Raw genomic sequence first — 23,977 nt, forward strand, 5'->3', positions numbered from 1 at the left:
CAGGTGTCGTCCTCGTCATCTGAGCACAGTTTAAAATTGCGAGATCCATCCCAAAACATCCCTAGTGTTGCTTTAAAACGGGACGTTAATATAACTAAACTATAAAACCACTTTGATACTCTAGAAGGCACAGAGAAATGAAAAATTCGCAATCCAAAAAAGAAAGATAACTCTTCATATCTTCGTATTTTTCACGAGGGGCCAGTAAGTGCCCATTTTCAGTTTCACATCAATTGCTGAAAGCTGTTACATAACCACTGGCTGCACGCAGTTAAAAAGAGGGACAACTCTTTATATCATGGCATTTTACATGTGGGCAGCACATGCAAAGTTTCAATTTCCCATAAATTGCTCAAAGCTATTTCTTAACTATTGCGTGCACACAATTATGAATGTTTCATAATGCATCTCGCATACTTTAGCAGATATAAATATTTTCGATGATGCCCGTATTGCAGCATTCGTAAACGCTGATATGGTCCTAAAAATGGGATCTTTAAAGGAATTGCACTGAAATCTAACTATTAGCTCATTTAGTTGCTATATCTGACCAAAATTTCCTGCACGATTTGTTTTTTCATTATTTGCCTCCAATAACAGTTTGTACTTTGTATAATTCTGGATCTTCTACAGTTTTTGATGAGATACATTATGGACTAAATAATTAATACTTTACTAAAAATTTTCATCCATGTCAGACATTCCAGCACCCATGCACCCATTGTGCTAACTCAAGTACTTGAACTCTTGGTCCCACATTTTCTTCTTCAAGGTACCACTCTAATTCTCCTGATCTATTATAAGTTCCCTTTTTGTAATTTTTAAAGATGTTTGCATTATGAGGATGAATGAGGTGCGTACATTATGGGTGACAAAAATCTCATACTTGTGTTTCAAAACGGGGATGTTGATGAAGTGCGGAAATGATTCAATGATACTGGAGCCTCCATATGTCTTTTTAAAGTCAATTGTAGATAAGAATTCTCCTTTGCTTTTGTATCTCCCTTATGGTCAAACAGTTATGTCTTGAACAATAGATCTAGCTAGCGCGCATCGTTATATGAAAATTAAAGGTAAGAATCCAGTATATCCCCTCAAAACTGATTAATTATTAACTCGAAACAGCTTTAAAATTATTAAAGCTAATTTATATAAAACTGAATACATTTTCTTTCAAAACTAGAGTTAATAAAAAAGTTTTACTAATTTTAAAAGCAGCGTATTTCAAATGGTTAACTTTCAAGTTTTGTATGATACTGATAATAGTTTAGTAAAAATTTTGTGATATATTATGATTCTCAGTCCCTCATATGCGGGGGAGGGGGGCATTGGAATTAGATATTCTAACTTTCTACCCAATAATTAGAATTTATATTAATCTCCCATATGATTTCAAACACTTATGATTCTGTAGTGTTTATAATTATACCAGTCTAAGTTGAAATAAATAAACTGTAGTTGTATGAAGTTACACATCTTAAGCATATTGCTGATCCAGATTACACCACTGTAGAAAATGAGTTAAATAGTTAATGCCAAGACTTCTAACCAAAAAACATTTATTAAAAAACAGATACTAAACGGTATGAAACAGATACTTAAATATTGCATAAAAATGGTGAATATTTTATACAAGAGCGATAGTTGCAGTTTTTATAAAGTTTTATATTAACGGAATTGGACACCAAAAGGTGTTTATAGTGTTTGAATGGTGCAAGTCACCATAGAACTTCTGGTTCACCATTTGTACTGGTAGTAAGAAAATGGCGGATTTATTACGTTGTTTTTCATGAAGTCACTTAGATTCTCTATATGGGACATTTTCACACATATCACATCTGATTAATACAAATGATCTGTAAAGATACTTTTTCGTACTTCGAAATATGGATGAGAAGCTTCCAGCACAGTGGTTGGTTCTCGCCACCCACAAAGGTACACGAAAAGGTGGGGTCTGGCTCTTCTCATCGATGATGGGACATACTTCCTTAGGGAAGGGTTGCACCGTGGCCGGTGATGACCCTTAGAACTCAACTACAGTTCCTGTGAGAGTTGCTGTTGTGGCGGCCCAGTTATTCATTATTATTTATCCGTTTGCCTTCGGGCGGGTCAGAGAGTCACTGATATGACTTTCCGTACACCTCAACCAGAACTTTCATTTCTGATCAAATCTAAAATTAATCCCGTTTTAATACTTAATGTATTCACAATAAGTATTTTCGATGCCTCAAATGCGTATGTACGAATAAAAACAAAGAGATATATTGCAATATTAATATAAAAAAGTGTTTGCAATATTGAAAAAATATTGTAAAAATGTTTATAAATTAAAAGTTTCATATCGAGATAGCTCTATTTTTAAATCCGCAAAATTGAAAGAACTCCCCCCCCCCCTAAAACCATCTATTAATAATGTTTTCGTAGTTAATTTGTACATTCTTATATATATTCAGGATATTTTCAATATATTTAATTCAATATATTTTTGGCATTGTTTTAAACTTTTTAATCCGTTTGATCCTGTACTTACCACGGATAAGATCTGAAGGGGAAAATTGCTGCCTTTTAAACATTATCAAAAAATGTGTAATTTAAGAAAAATAGACAGCTTTGTTTTAATAATCACATTTATAATAATTACATTCTTACTTTTACATTATCAATAGAGAAAAGAATTGAGAAATAAAAATGGTACGTAAGAATTAAGAATTTCTAAACTTAAATTAAAAAAATAAAATGCCGTATTTGTGTTTGCTTTAAGAATCCTGTTATTAGAGCCGGAAAATCTACACGGAAAATGCACATTGAAAGTTATTCACTTTTATATAAGAAATGTAAATCTCTACTGATAATAAAGATGAGTGTGGGCTTATGCTTGCTCTCTGCAGGCTATATCGTTTGAACTAGAATTACAAACTTAGTACATATATACAAGATGATTATAATTAAAATTACGATTTCGAAAACCGATAATTTTAAAACTACTGGTCAGAATGCCTTGACATTTTAGCAGAACAGGCAATGGAATTTTGTTTGGAGAAGGAAAAAATAGTTCCAAAATGCGCCGATAAATGGCGCTTTAGGGGAAAGACCAAAACTGGATTTGTTAAATACAGGAATATTGTTAGCCAAAAGGAAACAATAGAATTTAGGAGTTTATTAAAAATTTATTAGCGATAAGACAAGAATACATGTTTATAGCGACAACAGTGATAATGAAAAAAAAATTCTTCATGGAACAAACACCTTACTAATGGGTGGCTAAGGCATAAGTTGTTCGATATACCCTCCATCTCGTTCCGCTACAAAGCGCAAAACAGCATGCTCTACAATAGATTTGTGGGTATCTGTACTGAATACAAAGGATGTGGTGTGTATGCTTGCCTTAAAGCCTGCTAGATTCTCAATCCGTCCGCTGTAAACAATATTTTTCTGGTGCTCCCAAAGCCAGAAATCACAAGTGTTTAAATCGGGGGAACGTGGCGCCATCTAGCTTGAATATTGTGAGATCCACACACTGACGCTGCTGAAGTGTCGAAAGGACATGGTTACGGTTACTTCATACCGCTTGCCAATAACGGGACCCTCAGGTGTAATCTCCTCGAAGAAAAACGGATCGACGATTAACGCTGCAGTTATTAATGGCCATTGCTGGAACGGATTCGTATCCAGTAATTTTACGTATTTACAGAACCGTGCAAATGGACGTGGGCTTCGTCAGACCACAGAATGTTCCATGAACAACTGTTGTCCACTTCCATCCGAGTAAGAATTCATAGTTCAAAAGATTCACGTGCTTCCAAGTCAGCATGTAGCAACTGCTGCAAATGAGTTATCTTGTACGGATAGCAGCGCAAGATGTTCCGTAGGACTTCACGCACCGTGCTGGTCGGCATATCCAGCATTCGGCCAACTCCCCGTGAACTGTTGATTTCAGCATCACTGTAAGTCTGTTCTTGTGATTCTGTAGCCACATCTTAAACTGCCGCAACCGAAACTGGTTTCCTTTCCCCATTTCACATCAAATGAAATGGCATCTTTGAATTTAGCAATCATTTTTCGCATTTGTGTGATTGGGCCCGATTTTATGCATTTTAATGTCCGAAATTTTCTGATAGCTGTAAGTGCACAGTCATCGTTCTTATAAAAAAGCTTCAAGAGCAGAGCGCGATCCTTCATAGTCAGGAGTCGTGATGAAGGATTCAGGCGAAGAACTGCTGCTCTGCATTTTTATGGCAGCTATGTCTGCGGTCGCACGTGATATATAAGTAATTCGCATAACTCCAGACAATCTGAACCCTGACAGCCATCTATGAGCACATTTTGGAACTATTTTTTTCCTTCGCGAAAGAAAATTCCATTGCCTCACGATTGTTCTGCTAAAATATCAAGTCGTTCTGACCAGTAATTTTAAAATTATCGATTTTTGAAATCTTAATTTAATTATAATCATCCTACATTTTGAATAATAAAAATATGCATCTCGTATGAATTTTTTAAAAGTAAATTAATTAAAAACTAAACACATTTTTTTTTTTCATTTTTCGCGATAACTTCCGATAATATTACAGAAAAAAAACTATTTTTACAACAACAAAAATTCAAGAACGTTTCTTTTCCATGAAGCCAATTCTTTCTGTATAATTATCCTCATATTTTTAAATAATTCTTTTAAAAACATTTTAAGTGTATTTTACATTTCATTGTTTAAATGAAACTTAAATCGTTTACAATATTACTACTAATATTTTATACTGACGTTTTGCCCATTATTAATAAAGACTGTTTGAAGTCACGACTTCAGTTTTTATATTGCTTTGGTTTATATTTAAAATATGATTTTAATATTCTTGTTAAACTTTAAAAAAAATTTAAATTCAAAAATAAGCTGATATTAATTTTTTAAGTGAATCTATTTTTTAAATACTGTTATTCTCTGATGTAATGTAAATAGATGCATAAAAAATATTATCCTAAAAAACTGTGCAATGCATGACTGTGCACACCTAATGCCACCTGATATATTGGAGTGATACCTACTGTAAAATTATTGTCATAAAGACAACAAAGAGCAAAAAGCCCACCAGACAAATCTTTATAATCAGTGAAACCTTGGGCCGGAAATATAAAAAAACTATGCAATGTCTGATTATGAATAGTGAAATGATACATATTAGGGTGTCCCAAAAGTTTCTTTCTCATTGTGCTATGAATGACCTTATCTGGCTCTGCTTGTGCCAACATGCAGGCTTATCTATTAGCAGTCTATGTCATCGATTTCAGTCGTACCAGAGTTCTAATACACCCCAAAAAAGTTCTTTTGTTCGATTGGGGTGATAGGAAAGGCGTAATTTTCTATGAGCTTTCTGCTCAAGGTGAAACAATAAATTCTACGAAATACTGTCAACTGGATCAACTGAAAGCTGCTATAACATAAAAACGGTCAGAATTTATAAACCCACAAGACGTTGTTTTTCATCATGACAACGCGACACCACATATTGCATTAGTTGTAAGAGAAAAGCTTTTACAGTTTAATTGAGATGTTTTACCGCATCCTGCATACTCTCCAGATCTCGCTCCATCAGATAATTACTTCTTTCTGTCCTTAAAAACTCTCTTTGTCATAAGCGCTTAAAATCCATCAGCAAAATAAAAGTGCACCTCGAGGATTATTTCGTGTTCAAAACAACAATTTTGGAAAGAAGGCATAATGAGGCTTCCTGAGAGATGGAAGAAGTTAATACAGCAAAAGGGTTCTTATATAACAAAATAAATAATATCTTAATCAGTAAATACTGCGTATTAATTTCATATTAGAAATAGAAAAGAAACTTATGGAACATCCTAATATAATTGAGATTTATACAGTAATGATATCTGATACATTGATATGGCACCATACAAGCGTTGTGTATGCAATATATTAAGAAATACAATTTTCGAAGCTACAGAGGATTTAAGCTGTTATTTCATTATGCTGCCGAGTATTTTATTTCCGTGTTTTGACATATGAAAAGCCCAAGACTTGCTACTAGTATTGATAAAAAGATTAGTCACCAATTATATTATTTTAACCCTTTCTAGGGCCGTGGGAAGTATGCTTCCCATCAAATTTATCAATCTTTGTATGAAATTATGTAGGTTGGCATAAGTTCTGACCATTTTTTTTAGAAAGACAGAAACTTAGATGCTTTAGTTCTTTATCTCACACAAAATGATGTCTTGATTTGTTACTTAATTATTAATTATCCAAATTAATTAATGAATCAAATTAAATTTATCTAATAAGCTAAATGAAATTCCTTTTCTTATTCTAATTTCAAGCCTAAAAATATTTTAACATAATATGACTAGAAAAAAAGGTCCCTTTAAAGGGTTAAAAAGGATTAATATATTTCAACAGAATTTAATATAAACACCCAATCAAGGTTTAGTGTAATAAACTTTTATATCTGAAAGAAACATAGAATAAAAAATGCTTTGTTACAAAGTGGAGATGTCATATTAATTTTTGATATTGTTTCAGTGATTCATGCCTTTTAATTCAAACATTTATATTGCAGATTTTTTCCTAACATGAAGAAACTCCTCGACGAATTCATCGTTCTGATGATTTCACATCTTTTCGCATTCCATTTTTTACTGCATTTATCGGAAGGCTTCTCTGACATAAACGCTGTCTCCTACACATGGAAGACAAGTAAGTATTGCTCCACAAGTTTCCAGAGAAAAAGCCAGCTTAACTCTTTTCGTCGTCCCCCCAAGGAATCTTTATGTTCTTTAAAGAATTCCACTTTAATTCAAGCAGAACATAAAGTGGAGAGTCGAACGTTTTGAAAATATTTGTTTAAAGAATAGCTTGGGAAAGATTATTTTTGTCTTTTTTTTTTACTCTTTCATGTTTCTGTTTTAACTGATAACCAAATTTCTTCTGCTTTTTAATATATTTTGAAATTATCGTGGAAACTAAAGGAAACGAAAAGAAATTCTTTTTAAAATAAGGAAGAAATATTATTAATTCTTTACTGTTTGAAGTTTTTTTGGAATGGCATTTTTATTATAACTTAGTTTTTTCTCTGTTGCCGACATTGAAAATATATTTTAAATAATGATTCTTGAGAAAAGAAGATTATAATTGAAAAAAGTTTTTTTAAAGAATTATCTTGTGTTTCTAGTTGCTGTTCTTAGCGTTATTCTTATGGCCTATTTTTTCACCTCTGCTCCAAATATCGGTACTCTGTGCGTGCAAAGTTAAATTTTTCTTTCGGATTTAACTCCCTTGACTTAATAATTTACGTAACTTCCTAAGTAAATTACACAGTCTAATAGATACATTTTTTATTATTTTAATTTTTATAATGATATATAAAGCATCTGATCTATTAAAGCATTTCTAAATGATTTTTTGCAATTTTAATTATTTAATCTTTTTACTTAGTTGCAAATTTTAATTTAAAAACTCGGAAATTAATTATACGTCATTGAATGCGAAGTCTAAACAAGAACCAGCGTTGACTGTACTGCGTTAGATATATGCTTAAATATGGTAATCGTAAGATATGATTAAAAGAAGCCACAGACAATGAGAAATTTAAGAAAACTTCAAAGCTTCAAACAACATTTTCAAAATTCTACACATTGTCAATAAAAATTAATATTTGCGTGGTTTTAATTAAAAATTTGAAAAATAAACTCTATTCTTCACTATCTGCTATCCAAAAATAGCTGTCTGCCAAATTTATCAGTTTATTAAGTCCAATTAAGTTTATATTCAAGGTTTTTTTGTAGAACATTACACATACAGACAATACGCAGAAAGTTTGCTATTCTGAAAGCATTATCATTTTAGAAAATTAATTAGTTAATTAATTTTGTTTTCCAGAACCGTGGAGCTCTTGCTTCAGCAGAGTGAGGTGTGGCGAAGGTTACAGGCAACGGAAGATCGTATGCCAGGACTCCTTTAACTTCATGGTGGCAGAGTCGAACTGCGACGAGTCCAAAAAACCACCCATCATCGATCAGTGCTTCAGGGTGTGCGACAAACACAAGGGCATGCTCAGGTCTGATTTCTCTTATTATTGATATACATTGATGTTGATTAAATGTTGATGACACTAGTCTAAAATTATGGAATTCATAATGATAAACTGATTAGAAAATTTATGTAAAATAACTTCAGTTGTTATAATAACTTGTTGATGGAAGAAAAAATCTTTGCAGCTAATTGTAACTAAACACGGTAAGGATATTGTTTCAACAATAGTATTTTAATTTACCCTCCCCCATACACTCTTCCTCCCGGGGGAACACTCAACAATAGGAATGAGAAGCTTTCAGCATGGTGGTTGCTCGCCGCCCGGGTAGGTGCAGAAATGGTGTGGGGATGGCTACCCCTTACCGATGATGGTACAATGGCAAATGGTTATTACCTCATCGGGATAACTATTTACCATTGTCTCATTGCGGTCATGTGATATTCCTGACATAGGCGTTACCTTCCATTGCGTGCAGTAGTTGGTTTCGTGAGAACGCTGCTTTAGGATTCAACCATACTTCCTCCAATGTTATAATGGTATTTCGTCATTCAGTATATTTTTGCAGGCATTTTCATGGCAGAACGGACTAGCCAATTGTACTTTACTTCATCTTTTCCTCCCAAAAATAAAATTTCTAAGAGCTGCAATATGACTGTGTACACGCATTTGGCAGATTTAATTTTTCCATAAAACAACAGAGATTACAATTTCCTTTACAAACATTTTCTTATGTGGTTGATACTTGTAATTCTGTGAAGTAACCACTCAAATAAATATTGCAAATATTTATTTTTTGTGTTGCATGTTCTATCGGAAAATTCAGATTTTCGATATCACGACTGATAACACCAATTTAATGTTGAAGTAAACAATATTTTGGTGCTACGCTTCGCGATATTTCACAGTGTACAATTTGTTAAAGTTGCCTTTGTAAACCACAATTTTCAGATGGCTTCTAAGTCAAATTCGGAAAAAAAACTAAGGGACATGTTTTTGCAGATAGACTTACATTGCAATTTTATGCAGTCTAAATGAATGGCATTTCAAAACATTCCTAGTTTCTTAAATATATCACTCTTTTGAAAAGTTAATATCACCACCATAACTGCGAACAAATATTATCATTTTGTTCGATATTCTACTGCGTTTCTAAGATATCTTACATTTTCAACGTCTCGAGTTTCAATTCTTTTCAAAGTCTCTAAATAGAAGTTGCGAATGTCAACTATTTAAAATTGCCAACAATTTTGCATGATTAGCACATTTCTTTCAATTCATGATGACTGGATGGCAAGCATTTGAGTTTTTCTGTATTGAATACATTTGCATTTCTAAAATAAATATTTGTGTCGAAATTTCTGATTAATTTTATCTATATTTAAAAATAAGCACATCTCTGATAATTTTATATACATGTTCAGGAAACTTCATGGTTAATGTAAAACAAGCATTTTAATGATTAAATTTTTTATACTGTGGGGACTACATTGATTTTTTTAAAAATTATTTTTGCTCTCCATAGAAGCCAAAATATTGTTCGTTCTCGGATTCAAAAACCATTCGCACTTTTACGCATGCGTCAGGATGTATTTATTTAATCAAATTAAGGGTGAGAAGAGATATGAAAGGAGGAGATGTTTACAGTTAACAATAAGGGGAACTCGAATTTTTCGTTGACTTGGGACGGGTAAAAACTGCGAATAATACATTTTCGGGAAAAGATATTAATTCACAGCGAAATACTTTCGAACAACTGTTATCTACTGAAAGCGGCAGCTTAAATATTCAATTATTATGAATAAATAGACAATTTCTGTTCTTAAAATTTAGTAGCTCACATTTTTACAAAATACTAATAACCTTTATGTTAAAACATTTCTTTCTTTGATAAAATTTCAAGATTAACAACGGTAGATAATCTCTGCACGTTTAGTGATATTATATAAAATATTTTTCGTGCTATTCCTGAAAACTTTTTTATCACTAAAACTACCCATATAAGTAATCAATATGCAATTTTGGGTTAAAATAAAATAGCACAATCATTAATGTCACGACACTAACACGCGTATGGAAAAAGAAATGAACGAAAAACTCTCTAATGAGACGGAAATCAAGGTCAAACAATGGCGAAGAATTCTGGAAGTGGCTCATCCTTTCTCGTCTCACCCCTTAGTGGGGCAGAATCGAAAAGTGGTAGTCTCGGGACACTGAACCGAACATTATCTTCATGCAATTTTCCACCTTTATTTATTGAAATTTTGCAAATGGAAGTGTATATATCTAAGCACAATATTTAAGAAAATTAATATCTGTTTACTTTTTTATTAACACCCTGTATATCACTCGTCTTATTTCTTTTATGACCTATTTTAATACAAATATTTGATGCTACTGTCAATGTCGATGCTTTCAAAATAGAACTTAATATCTTCAAAGAAGAAATAAAAAGACCGTATTTGCTAAATGGTTAGAATGGATGCGTTTATATGTTAAAAGTAAATAAAATGAATGAAAAATTGAGTAGAACTATAGCTATTCGGATAACAATACCGAAAAATTGTCAGAAAATTACTCGACAAATAAGGCTTGAGGATAAACCTATATTAACAAATTTCTTTTCTTATCTTAACACTTCTCAGTCCATTTTTAAACCATGACAAATACCTAATTTTATTACAGAAATTATTGCAAACAAGAAATAAAGGTAAACACAAAATATTTTGTTTTAAACGAAAATAATAATTTTGATGCGATTAAAGCCATTTGGATGATTTGGCTCAGATTTTAAATCTATAAAATGGATCAATACAAAATTATTTAAATGTAAAAATCTTATCATCGTTTTTTCAAACAGTTTAATGCATCTAATAGAGATGACTGTAAAAAGATAAACAATTATACTGAATAAGTTTTATTTTTGAATGGTTGGTTTATCTTTGAAAAACATGTTACTGACGAAAAACCTGAACTGCATGCGATTCATATAAAATTTATAAAAACTGTTTTTTAAAGCACACTTTTATCAGCATTTTACGACGTATTAATTTTAAATTTGAATTCTTTTCTACATTTTAGATTTTAAATTACGATTTATTATTAATTAATGTTATAGAATATTGAAATAATTCGCCCCAAATTCGCTACTTGGAGCTACGAGTATCAAAGCAAAATTTATTTAACTTAATCGTGTAAGCCTTAATAAGATTTGAAAGTATTGAAATAGTGTATATTCTTCGAAAATGCCTATATGTACATTATCTATTACAACACACCAATTTACCATACATAAATTCTATCACGTCAGAAATAGTGTGAAAAATCGATAACAAAATTCTATTTTTACAAACATGAAACAAATAAAAACTAATAAAAGTGCGTTAAAATATTTCATTCTTGATTGTGACATTTCAGTTGTAACTGAATACTGATTGTTTTTTAGGTGGCGCATTGGCGCTTGGTCTTCATGTATACCCACAGAGTCTATGCCGACAACATCCTGCATAGGGACTTCCATAGCAGGGGTGGCTCATAGAAAAGTTAGTTGTGCTTTTGGATCCACCCAGAAGACAGTGGACAATTCGGCTTGCGAGCACTTTTGGGACAAACCTGAGTCAGAAATGGCATGTTCTTTGGACTGTCCACAGAACTGCATTGTGGCCAAAAGAAATATTTCCTGCACATCTTCAAACTGTCCAGCTAGTACTAGTTTGAACAAAGTGGTTAGTAGGATTCATGTATTTTTTTCTTTAATACGTATCCAATTATGACGAAAATAAATTCTCTACATAAACTAAATTGTTTCTGTAGAGCTGGTAAAATCAGCTATTCAAAATTGTTGGCCGCTTTGAATGATTTCGTTTTTCGAAAACAAAATATGTATTTTCACACTAGAACGTTTGGGATTTCGATTACCCTTAAACGACCGCCGGTGTCGTTTCGACACCGCGATATAAAATATATAAAATAATTGTAATAATGTAAGCATGAAACAAATAAATAATTGCAGAACCTCTGTTCAGTAGGGTTTAGTTTTAAGACTTTTTAATAATATTTCATGTAATTATCATATACTAGCCGCATTTGGCGACCAGCCGGTTCGCCAATCTTAATGTTCATTTAATTTTTAATAATTAAATAGTTTCAACCGGAGTTTAACCCCCTTCTTCGCCCAGTTGCGATAACGCGCCAAACCTGGCAATCTTTATTTTGCACTATAATTGAATACCTGCTCCTTTGCTTTTGAACATTTCGCAAGACCGTTGTTGGCGATTTTTAAAAATTGCGGGGGTTTACTCCGGCAGGGGGTTAAACTACGGTCGTACCATTAAATATTTTACGCAATTCCAACTTTAATAGATTCTTCATCAAAATATTTTAAAACTTCAAATTTTGATAGTCATATAATTCACTCATAATATTATAAAGGCCTTCAGTCATAGCGTGGTATTTATCTCTCTCATTTTCTGTTAACCCTCGTAGAATTTATGCTTTAAATTAAAGTGTAAATGATTAATCTGCAATTAATATAATAATATTTTTTACTGAAACAAAGCATTTTTTTTAATAATATGATTACTGATAATAGAGTCACTGAGCGTTTAAACTTTTTGGTCACTAAAGAATATCTTTCTTAATTTATGTAATATTTCAAAAATTTGTCAACAAAATTTTCTCAGATTCATCATGAACAGATCGATTCATTAACAATGTTTCATTTTAAATGCATCAAACACTAAGAAAATAAAATGAATCGTTTAAAATAATCGGTCGAAAACAGGTTTCAAAAAACTACTTAAAAAACGATGTACTTAAAACTATAAACATATACAAAAAAATATATAACTAACATAAATACAATTTATTTACAAAAGCATGCAACTAACCTAAAAATAATTTAAAACATCCGTTGATAATGGTTGCCATGTCAACAGTCAGAACACATGCGTGAATTTTTTTCGCCAGTTACGGTAACGGAAATGCGTGAAAATTCTCTACGCCAGTTGGGGTAACGCTATGCAGATTAGACATTTTTAATTTCCTTTATTCTGTGTTATTTTAATTCAAAAGTACTTCAGAATGAATCTGAAAAATGGATTAATTAACAATGTTTAATTTTAAATGCATCAAACATTAAGAAAATAAACAGAATCGTTTGAAATAATCGGCCGAAAATTTTTAACCCTAGCCTCATTACTGTTGGGAGAAAAAATCTTACTCATTTGGCGGTGGGGAAAATTGAAGATTTTTTTGGCGGAAAAGTTGGCGGTGGGGAAAATGGAAGATTTTTTTGGCGGGAAAGTTAGTTTTTAATTAATAATTAAAATTCTAATTAAAAATTCTAAAAAGGGACCCTAGGTGCACATTCCCGACCTCTAAGGTATACATGTACCAAATTTGGTAGCTGTATGTCAAATGACCTGACCTGTAGAGCACCAACACACACACACACACATTGAGCTTTATTATAAGTATAGATTATGACCCTTTATATCATAAGAAAACTGTAACAAAACAATTAACTTAATCTTGTAAAATGAAATAAAACAATAATATTCATAAATATTAGTATAATAAGCAAAATCGTAATTCTTGTGAGAATGCAATTTTCTTAACCATCATTTATCGTTTTAATGTTTTGTACATATCTCATTTGCAATGGATGCAGTGATATTCAATTTTTCCTGTTCTATATCCGTGCACTATTTTCTAGCAAGACACACGTATTTTTTAGTTGCATTTCCATCACGCTCTTTAATTTCGCACTTCTTGCATTTTAGCGAATTTGTAATTCCTTTAAATTCAGTATTTATTACTGGAATATTATCAATTTCTTCTGCACTTTCTTCAGATTCTTCGCAGTCACTGTCACTCAATCTTATGTTTTCATCGGAATCTAAATTAGAACAAGACAGCTCATCAACATCCAATTCATTCTCAGAAAGCTCTCGCAACAAATTAACAATTCATCTGGACCTTTTGTACAAGCCATGGTTTCAGGGTGTCTGCTCTGTACAAAGTTCGAAAATCGAATGTTTTTTTTAATGAGCAGATAAAATGCTCTATAACGAAACACTTAGACACAACAATTTTAGTATAATGTATTCATTTCCGCTGTGAACCCCATAACACTGCATTGAAGGTCAAACAAGAGAGCGATAATTCTTTTGGAAGTTTGTTTTACTTAGTGAACTATCGTTTGTTGAACGACAACTATTTATAATGATAAGTTGCCTTAATGTCGAAACGACACCAGCAGACGTTCTAGGTATATTTAGTTGTAAAATCTCTCCTAAATAACCTAGAACCACAGAACATTTTTTTGTGTAATCACCATGGAAAATGATTAAAAGTCAAGAAAAATTTTCAATTTCCCTGCAAAAATGTGGAAAGGACAACAAACTAAACAGGCACCGGTGTTCAATTGACATCGACGGACGTCCTAGCGTTTTTTTTATAAAAGAAATATAATCTATGTTTATTTGGATATTTCAATTTTTTCAGAGGTAGCATTCTTTTTTCAAACTCATTGTTGAAGAATGGATTAAAATATATACTATTTTTTCCAAAGACTATTGAATTAAAAATTCCAATTTCTCTTAACGGCAATTCTCATCAGCTGCTCCTTCGTTTAACTGAATATTTTAGAGGATTAAAATGGATCCGATCGCGAATGAAAACTAAGAATTAACATATGCTTTTTCCTAATTGAAGAAATATTACCAAAGGTAAGATTCAAAAGTTAGAAACTGTAGAGTCATTGCTAGAAGATGTAGAAATTCTATGCGAATCTAAAGATTTTATTTCATTTGTTTTGTTAAAATGTGGGCGAAATCTTTTTTTATGCCACTCGTTAAGTAAAATCTTCGTTCAGATGTCTCATTGTGCATTAATAACATGAGTTTCTGGTTTTAGTATACTTAAAAGTTTTGGCACCTAAAACGCAACTGTGCTGTCAATGTGGGAACCATAAATGAAGATAGATTTATAAAGCAGAAACTTAGCTTCATAGTTAGACAATTGATTAAATAAAATAAATATTGATATCTTTTGATTCGCTGAGGAAGATGTGAGTGTCAAAAGTTAATTTTGAGACTCATAATGAATTTTGTTGATTATAAGTAGAGAGTTATGGAATGGGTTGAGTGAATGTTTAGATCGAATCTGGCGGTGACATCGTTAATTTTTGGTAACTTTCGACTGTACACATTTTACGGATCTAACTTTAATTCTCTATCCAGAGTTTTCCAGAGTTTTTACTGGGATATCCAGTCCGAAAATCCAGAGTTTTTACTGGGATACATGATTTTGTGACAATTAGACGATTAAATGCATATTATCTTGTGTTTTGATTTTTAGTTTAGTTATATTAACGTCCCGTTTTAAAGCAACACTAGGGCTATTTTGGGACGGACCTCATAATTTTGAACCTAGGTCAGGTTCAATGACGAGAACGACACCTGAGCTGGCAACCCCTCTCCACACCACATCACACTAGCGGAAGGACGTTTGGGCCGGATGGATTTAACGTGCACCAAACCCGCATACACGATGATGGAATCGAGTCTCGAACTTGAAACCCTCCGGTTCCGAACCCGAGGCCTTACCATCAGGCAACCGCTGCTCGTTTTGATTTTTAGAACTTTCATCTTAGCATCCAATCAGTTACACTCCGATTTCAACATTATGATGTTATTTTGGACGCAAATCTTAATCTAGTTCATTCTTGAATAAAATGTTTTAATTTCGTTGTCCTAATTATTATCTATTCTTTTTCTCCAGTACTCCAGTAAAAAATGAATTAAAAATGAACTCAGATTTGAATTAAAAATGAACTCAAATATAATACTATCAATAGCTTAGATTTTATATGGGCAAAAACAAAATCAGTGTTTTAATAATTATGAAAGACATTCAGTGAAAAGAGGCGTCTATTTTAGAAAAAAGAAATGTAAATATCAAATTTGATACATTAAAAGTATTTTGAAGCCCTGACACTCCAAAAAAAAGTTTAAAACATTTAATAATATCTTCAGATAGAAGGCTAAAGAATTCCAACAACCAAGTATTGTACTGGCAGTAAACTTGTAAGCAAAAAGCACAGGTTTTTTTTGGGTTTTTTTTTTTTTGTTTTTTATGAGGAGGAAGGAAGGATTTTTTATCGTTTTCTTGCCAATGGATGTTATGCCATGCAGGTTCTTCTAATTAATTTAACAAAAAAAATTAAAATATCTTTATAAAATGTCTATTTTTTGAAATGATAATTTCAAGATTTCACTGTTTGTGTTTTATTCACAATTCTTTTGTATATTGTTTATACTTTGAATTGTTAGCATTTTAATTTATGATCTCAAAAAAAATCTTTTGTTGAGCTCGTACATTGAAAAATAAACGAAAACTTCGTAAATTAAATATAAGCGGTAATGTGTATCTTTGAGAAAAAAGGTTTATAAACTTTTGAAAAATTCGATGCTCTCTTTGATTCGAAACATCCCAAAATATTTTTCTGAATTAAACTTATTTTCGAATTGTCCTCTGCATTTTTTTGTTGTTGAAGTTTAAATATTAATGCATCTGAAATATCTGTAGATAAATTGACAAAAAGTTATATTCTAAATTATTACTTTATTAAATAAGGACAGTTAGAAAAACTACGAAATGAAAGCTATATCTGAGGTTAATACGTACTAAGTTGGTGACACACGAAAGTGGCAATTTTTGGGATATCTGACATGATTTATGCTGGTTCATATTTTCGCAAAAAGTAAAATCTCAGTGCATACATAAATAATAAGCATTGAAGATTGTCACCTGAAATATATTTTATGTCCCGCCATCGGTGACAGTTTATTTAGTTCATGGCTTTATGAACCTGGTCAAAAAAATGGAGGGAGGGGGGCTATAGTATCATGTTACATTTTGTTTTATGCGGTGGATTTTCTTATGTGTTTTCGTATAGGATTTCTTATAACAAGACAAAAAAAATTAACAATTAGTTTTTATATAGCGCTATAAAAAGACACTTATTACGCTTTCGATTAATATAAACATCATAATTAACCATCATTCAGTTAATTGTAAACATCATCATTAATGCAACCGTCATTAATTCAGAAACATATATTTTTTGTTGTTGTAGATATTGTGTTTTTGTTCATATCATGGCCCAACAGCTAATTTCTAAACTGTTTAATATTGATGAATATTTTTTCCAATTGAAAAATGTTATAAATAACGGGAATTTTTTTTTTAAGTTCTTTCAATTAATAAATGTATTTATAAAAAAAATTGTGGTTTTTTATAGCCTTTTCCAGTTATATCAATAGTATTTAGGAAAAAATTTCCAACACCTTAAGACATAACGGATTTTAATCATAAAATTTAATGATTAAAACTGATCGAAATATAGCTTAACTTCAAAGGAGATAGTATACAAATTTATTTTAAAGAATAAGTTGAAAAATAACATAACGTTTCTTTTCAATTTGCAAATAATCCCTTAAGATCCCTCACAAGGTTGCGAATTAAGATGAAATATTTGTTTACTTCGTGCGTCAACAAAAATAAAATGCAGACAAACTTACTATAAAACTAAATCTTATTACGTTTTAGATAATATTATCAAATTTACATCAACTTATTTTCATTCAAAATTCTAGCATCGTTTTTTCAACAACAAATTAAAAGTTCCAAAAATATCACTGTCGCCAGTCTGAATTTTATTACTATTTACAAAATAAAATTTATAATTATTAAAATAATCGTTAGCTACTTTTAAATAAAATATTTACCATTTATGTCGCAACAAATTCATCTAAAATAGAGATTTTCAATTTTCTTAAATCGATCAGTTTTAGGTGCAGAAAAATGTTTTTAATGTCCATTGTTTAAAGCATTTATCCAGTTGGAACTGTGTGACTATTTCTAAATCTCTTTAAAAATCAACTATTGGCATTAGATAGTTGATATTTCAAGAGTATGATAAGAGCGGATGCCCGGATTATGAAAAGTGAAGCTGTTCGAATTAACTTCTCCCAAACAATAGTGCGCAATTATGATTTGGGGACATGCTGATCTTATATAAATTTATCCGATAATTTATATGGGGCCGCGGTGGCCTGGTGGTAAGGTCTCGGCTTCGGAACCGGAAAGTTTCAGGTTCGTGACCCGATTCCACCAAAGTACCGTCGTGTAAGGGGATCTGTTGCAGGTTAAATCCGTCACGACCAAATGCCCTTCCGCTGATGTGGTGTGGAGAGAGGGGTGCCAGCTCAGATGTCGTCCTCGTCATCTGACCGTCGTTCAAAATTACGAGGTCCGTCCCAAAAAAGCCCTAGTGTTGCTTCAAACGGGACGTTAATATAACCAAACCAAACCAAATCAAACCGATAATTTATATCTTCTAAGAAACTGCTTCTAAATAAATGTGTTTCAAGCCAACATTCAGCGTGCAAATCTGCAGCAAAATACAGACATGCTTCTCTAGCGCATCAGTGGTCAGACGCAATTGTTTGCTCGCTGGCATTGTGGTTCATCTGCCACATTTTCAACACTGCGCCTTAAGAAATAGAATCAAATATGTTCTTCAAGTATCAATGAGTGGTACGAAATCACTTCAATGCAAATCATTGTTTCGATATATATAATAATATTTTAATTCTAATTTCAAATTAATTAATTTCCAAGATTTTATCTTAATTTAGCCCATCGTAACTTCATCCTAAAATAGTCTCTTATTTCGTGATCCAATTCCACTGTCTCTACTTAATGAATTCAAGAGAAGCTATGTAAAATTTGCCGAATTGGCTAAACGCCGACACATTCACACGCTCCGCTTGAAGGGATAGGAAAATGTCCAGGAAGCACATTCTTTTTTTAAAACCTCCCTGTGTTTCCCCTACCTTGTCGGCGCGTGTAACGAAAATCCCTATCGAAATCTCTTTGTATATTAGCGCTATGAAGAAATATTTTCCCTATCAATTTCTCTGGTTATATAAGAATAGGGATAAAATGTCCAAGAGTTTTTTCCCTCATTCCTCTCTGTGTCGTTCTGTGTTGTGTGTGTGCTCATTGCTTTTACATATACCTGCTCTCCAAAATGAAATAAAATGACGTCACAAAATCGAAAGTCTTTTCACTGTCTTCAAAACTGCATCCTGCTTCATATAAAATAATGCTTATATATATATATATATATAAAATATGTAATGATATTTTAACTCTAATATCAATTTAATTAATTTTCAAGATTTTATCTTAATTTAGCCCATAGTAACTTCATTCTAAAATATTCTCTTATTTCGTGATCCAATTCCACTGTCTTTACTTAATTAATTCAATTGTTGAATCAGCTAAAATCTAACTTTCCCACACTGCGCGTGAAGAGATAAAAAACTGCTGATCAGACAAATTCTTTTTTAAAATCTCCCTTTGTTTCCCTTACCTTGTCCACGCGTGTAACGAAAATCCGTATTGAAATCTCATAATACATTAACACTGTGAAGAAATGTTTTCCCAAAATCATAGGTTATATAAGACCAGGGATAAAATGTCCAAGAGCTTTTTCCTCATTCCTTTTCTGTGTCGTTCTGTGTGCTCATCGCTTGCACATATGCCTGCTTCTTCAAAATAAAATAAAACGACGTCACGAAATTAAAATTATCATCACTGTCTTCAAACTGCATCATGCTTCACAACAAATAATGTTATATATATATATATATATATATATATATATATATATATATAATCATTCATCTTCGATTTTTGATATTTAGAATGATAATACCATCGAAAACTACTTGGATAGCGAAATGATAGTTCTTAAAGTTGAAAAACTTTCTTATAATATAGGGCATAAGATTTTTAAAAACCTTGAAAAATGAAAATGGATTTCTAATGTTTGTAACTATGAACGTTAAATGTGAGAAATGGATTCAGATAGACAAAAACGCAATAATTATGTTTGTAAATATTAGTCTAAATTAAATGTCAACTTCTAAGTTAATGCCTTCAAGAGGGCATTACACAAAATTTACTTATTTAGACTGTATACTTGTGCACAGCTCTATATAATTTGAAACAAAATCATTGCTTTTACAAATTAGTAGCTTGCATTGTATATAATTATATAAAAATTCAATCGATATAACTTTGCAACAATAAAATGCCCCTTTGCATTGTTAAAATAGGCCTTTGTAACATCCCCACTAATTCCTACGAGTAATAAAATTAGATATCCTTTCACTTTATTATGTAGAAATGTAAATTTTCCCAATTTATTGAACTGTCACATTAAAATGTTCCTAGTACCGTTTTTGGACGTTGGAAATGTTATGGGCGAACTATTAATGATGCACTTGACGTATTAATACTATTTTATTTATTGAAAATAGAATTCATGTTTCACTCATAGACACAAACAAGTGACTGAGTTAGCAATAAAAAATATATATATGCATGGCCGGCTGTAATGTGGAGTTCCAAACTGTATGAATAAAAGCAGTTTTTACAAACATTAAAAATAACTCGTGGGGTCGTTTTATAATTCGATGTCTATGTACTCGGGATGTATTTCTCGCATTACTGATTATCCACTGTAATTTTTTTAGTCTATGTAAAACTGTCATTATGGTACATTGAACTTAATTGAAAAGATTGTTAGGATATTTATTCTATCCATGGATTTTATATATTGCAATTCCCAATGATTTTGTGGTAACAGAAATGAACGTAAAACATCCCATGTATTACCATTGACCAGAAAATAATAAAGAAAATTCTAGCCCAGTGATCAGTACATTCAGTAAAATTAATTGAACGATAATATTTCGTTTGATAAAAATTTACAGGCACTATCTCATGAATCACCTATTTTAATGATTTGCATTAAAATACTCAATACCTTCATTTCCTTAAAGGAACCCAGATGAAAAAAAAAATCATTGGAGGTCTTCAAATATTTAAGTAAAAAGTAAAGGTACTGGATTGATAAAAATAAAATGTAAGGTATTTAAAATAAACTTCAAACATATTCTATGAAAAATGTCTTGATTTAAATATGTTTATTTCATGTCGGATAACTTTCGTAGGTTAAGAGAAAATATTACAAAAAAAAAAAAAAAAAAAAAAAAAATGTTTAATAATTTATTGCTTTTAAAGCTGTCGATCACATGACATCAATGAGTTATAGTCTGCATAGTTTCTTTTTCAACTGTATAGTCTTTGAAAATTTCCCCCGTTTCCACGATGAGGTAATTAGTCAGCATGGTCATTCCCTAGTGTGTAAGTCAACCAACTGACTCTCTGACCCGCCACGAAGACACATGGATTTAAACCATAAGGCTGAATGATCGGATCGCCGCAACAGCAACACTGGCGGGAACTGTGGTTGAGTCGTAAGGGCCATCACCGGTCAAGGTACAATCCTCCCCGAAGGACGTACGTCCTGTCATCGATGGGAGGAATCAGATTCCCCCACCTATTTGTGTACCCTCCAGGGTGGCGAGATCCAGTCATCATGCCGGAAGCATCTCATCCTCATTTCGAGGTGCCCCCCCCCCGAGGGACCCCTAGTGGGAAGTTGACCAGATGTGACCAAAACTGACCAGATGTAAAGGTGGTCAAAAACTTAACTATTTTCTTTTATTGCATATTCTCGCAATAACATTAGCTTACGCCCCTTTACCGTATTAAAAATTGTATAATAGGACTAAATATTTTTTGTGCATAATTTTTCATTTTTAAAAATATAAAAGGAGGGAAAATAAAATGAGCAGTTAATTATTTATGACCATGGAGGCTCTTCACATCATGAATCCCCGGATGACTGGCCATATAAATAGTTTGCAAATGAACTGTACGATTTTCAACCTAACAATTCTTTTATGCTTTTAATTTTAAAATAATAGTTTTTTTAATAATAATAAAATATTTTTATGTTTTTATTTTTTTCCCAAGGTAATGGAAGTCGTCGTTGCTCCAACAGATAAAGGAATACCGTGCCCTGAACACCTCGATGATCCGGTGTGTCCTTCAGCATCTTTATATGGAGAATGCAACGATACTCAAGTGCAGCGAAAAAAATACCTGCTTAAAGTAAGTGTATCCACAAAATGTATTCTTAGACATTTCTGAATTCTGATTTTTATTTCATGCCTAGCTTTATTTCGATTCTTAAATAAATGTATTTTGTTTGCAAAGATTCATTTTAAATTGGCATCATCTGTCTTTATGAAATAATTTCTTAGGATTGTATTCACTAATCATTATAGCTGCTGCTCCATTAATGCTTTTCTGTTATTAAAAAAAGACGCACTTTTTTCGTCGCGCAATATTTAACCCTTAAGGGGTTTCATGTTTAGTTTGGTTAAATTATATTAACGTCCCTTTTCAAAACAACACTAGAGAAATTTTGGGACGGATCTCGTAATTTTGAACCTCGGTCAGATGACGAGGACGACATTAGAGCTGATACCCCCTCTCCACACCACACCAGCGGTAGGACGTTTGGCCCTCACGGTTTAATGTGCACCAGACCCGTTTACACTACGATTCTTAGTGGAATCGGGTCTCGAACCTGAAACCCTCCGGTTTCGAATCCGAGACCTCACCACCAGGCCACCGCGGCCTTAATAAAGGGTTTCATGATTAATAAAGGGATTCATGATTTATTAACATTAAAATGTTAATAAATATTCGTTTCGTTTATTTAACATTAAAATGTTAAGAATAAGGCAAAATTATGTATTAAAGAGATTTGGTAATATTTCAAATGAAGAAAGAAACTGAATGTTGGATAAAAAAAAAAAGTGCACTAAATGTAAGAAATAGTCGCAGTACTTTTAGTTCTGTGAATTTGAATTGATTCTCTACTTTGTATCCCCTGGGCATGTTGATTTTTAGGTGTGGCAAAACATGTACAAACGAGTGTAGTCTTCACAGAATTTTTTTCTATCAATCTTAGCGCCGAAATTACAGTATAACTCACGAGAAATTACAAATGCCTAAATGAGACGTTCTTTTATAATTTTACGCTTTTAAAATTTTTTCTTTGAATGCCTGATTTAATGATTTGAGATCATTATACTGTTCTGGCGTATTTAAAACAGCCGCGTCAGCATTTCCTACAAACTTAATGAACCGCGGTTTCACTTCATCATTCAGATTCATTTTTCCGAGTCAACTTGCCAAATTAGATCGCTCGTTTGGGCACTCATTAAAAAGAAAGACTTTAGTGAAGTAATGATAGAGCTTCAGGAAAATTGTAGGGAGGACTGCATTGATTTCTTTTATAGATTTTTCTGGTTGGATTTAGTTGTCGCAGGTCGTGTAAAGACAAGAATTTTAGATATGAATTCTAATTCACTACCACAACTTTTTGATAAACAAATTTGGTAATTTTGAAATTATAGTCAATATCTTCATCATAATTTTAAAATTGGCATTAAATTTAAATCTTCAACAATTTTTTTCTGAAAATCTTCCACTTGAAATTTAATTGATGAGCACGTATTTAGAAATACTATGTAAACTATATATATTATTCGACATTTTCTGGCATTAAATTTTCTATTTTATTTAATAAGTGTTATGCATATGTGAAATATAACGTTACACTGAAATTATTTCTTTTTTTAGATATACAGTAAATGCCGCTTAATATGACTACCTTGGACCTTATTAGTTTTGATAACATTAATCTACTGATAAAAATATCCGTATTGAGCTAAATCAACTGTATATTCTATAACGAAAAAAATCCCAGTTATCTCACATTTAGCTACAATTCTTTTCAAAAACAATATTTAAAGATATTCATTAAATGTTATTTATCGACAATTATTCCTTTACGGTTCATTTATAAATTTGTGTTTGAATTGTTCTTTTAATATGCCGAACGATTCTGCATACCGAGTTTCAAAATATCAGATGCTTGA

At 31.9% G+C, this 23,977-nt stretch overlaps 1 protein-coding gene across 1 annotated transcript in view; it reads left to right on the forward strand.

Moving 5' to 3' along the window:
• The window catches only part of LOC129975377 (thrombospondin type-1 domain-containing protein 7A-like), a 610,131-nt gene that overhangs the window by 433,878 nt on the left and 152,276 nt on the right, over nucleotides 1–23,977 (forward strand). Inside the window, exons 5-8 of the mRNA XM_056088439.1 lie at nucleotides 6,567–6,703; nucleotides 7,886–8,063; nucleotides 11,482–11,761; nucleotides 21,999–22,136. Coding sequence (XP_055944414.1) covers nucleotides 6,580–6,703; nucleotides 7,886–8,063; nucleotides 11,482–11,761; nucleotides 21,999–22,136 — 720 coding nt within the window. The 5' untranslated portion in view covers nucleotides 6,567–6,579. The remainder of the gene's footprint in view (nucleotides 1–6,566; nucleotides 6,704–7,885; nucleotides 8,064–11,481; nucleotides 11,762–21,998; nucleotides 22,137–23,977) is intronic.

Source organism: Argiope bruennichi, chromosome 7 (genome assembly GCF_947563725.1).
Source record: "Argiope bruennichi chromosome 7, qqArgBrue1.1, whole genome shotgun sequence".
Lineage (NCBI taxonomy): Eukaryota > Metazoa > Arthropoda > Arachnida > Araneae > Araneidae > Argiope > Argiope bruennichi.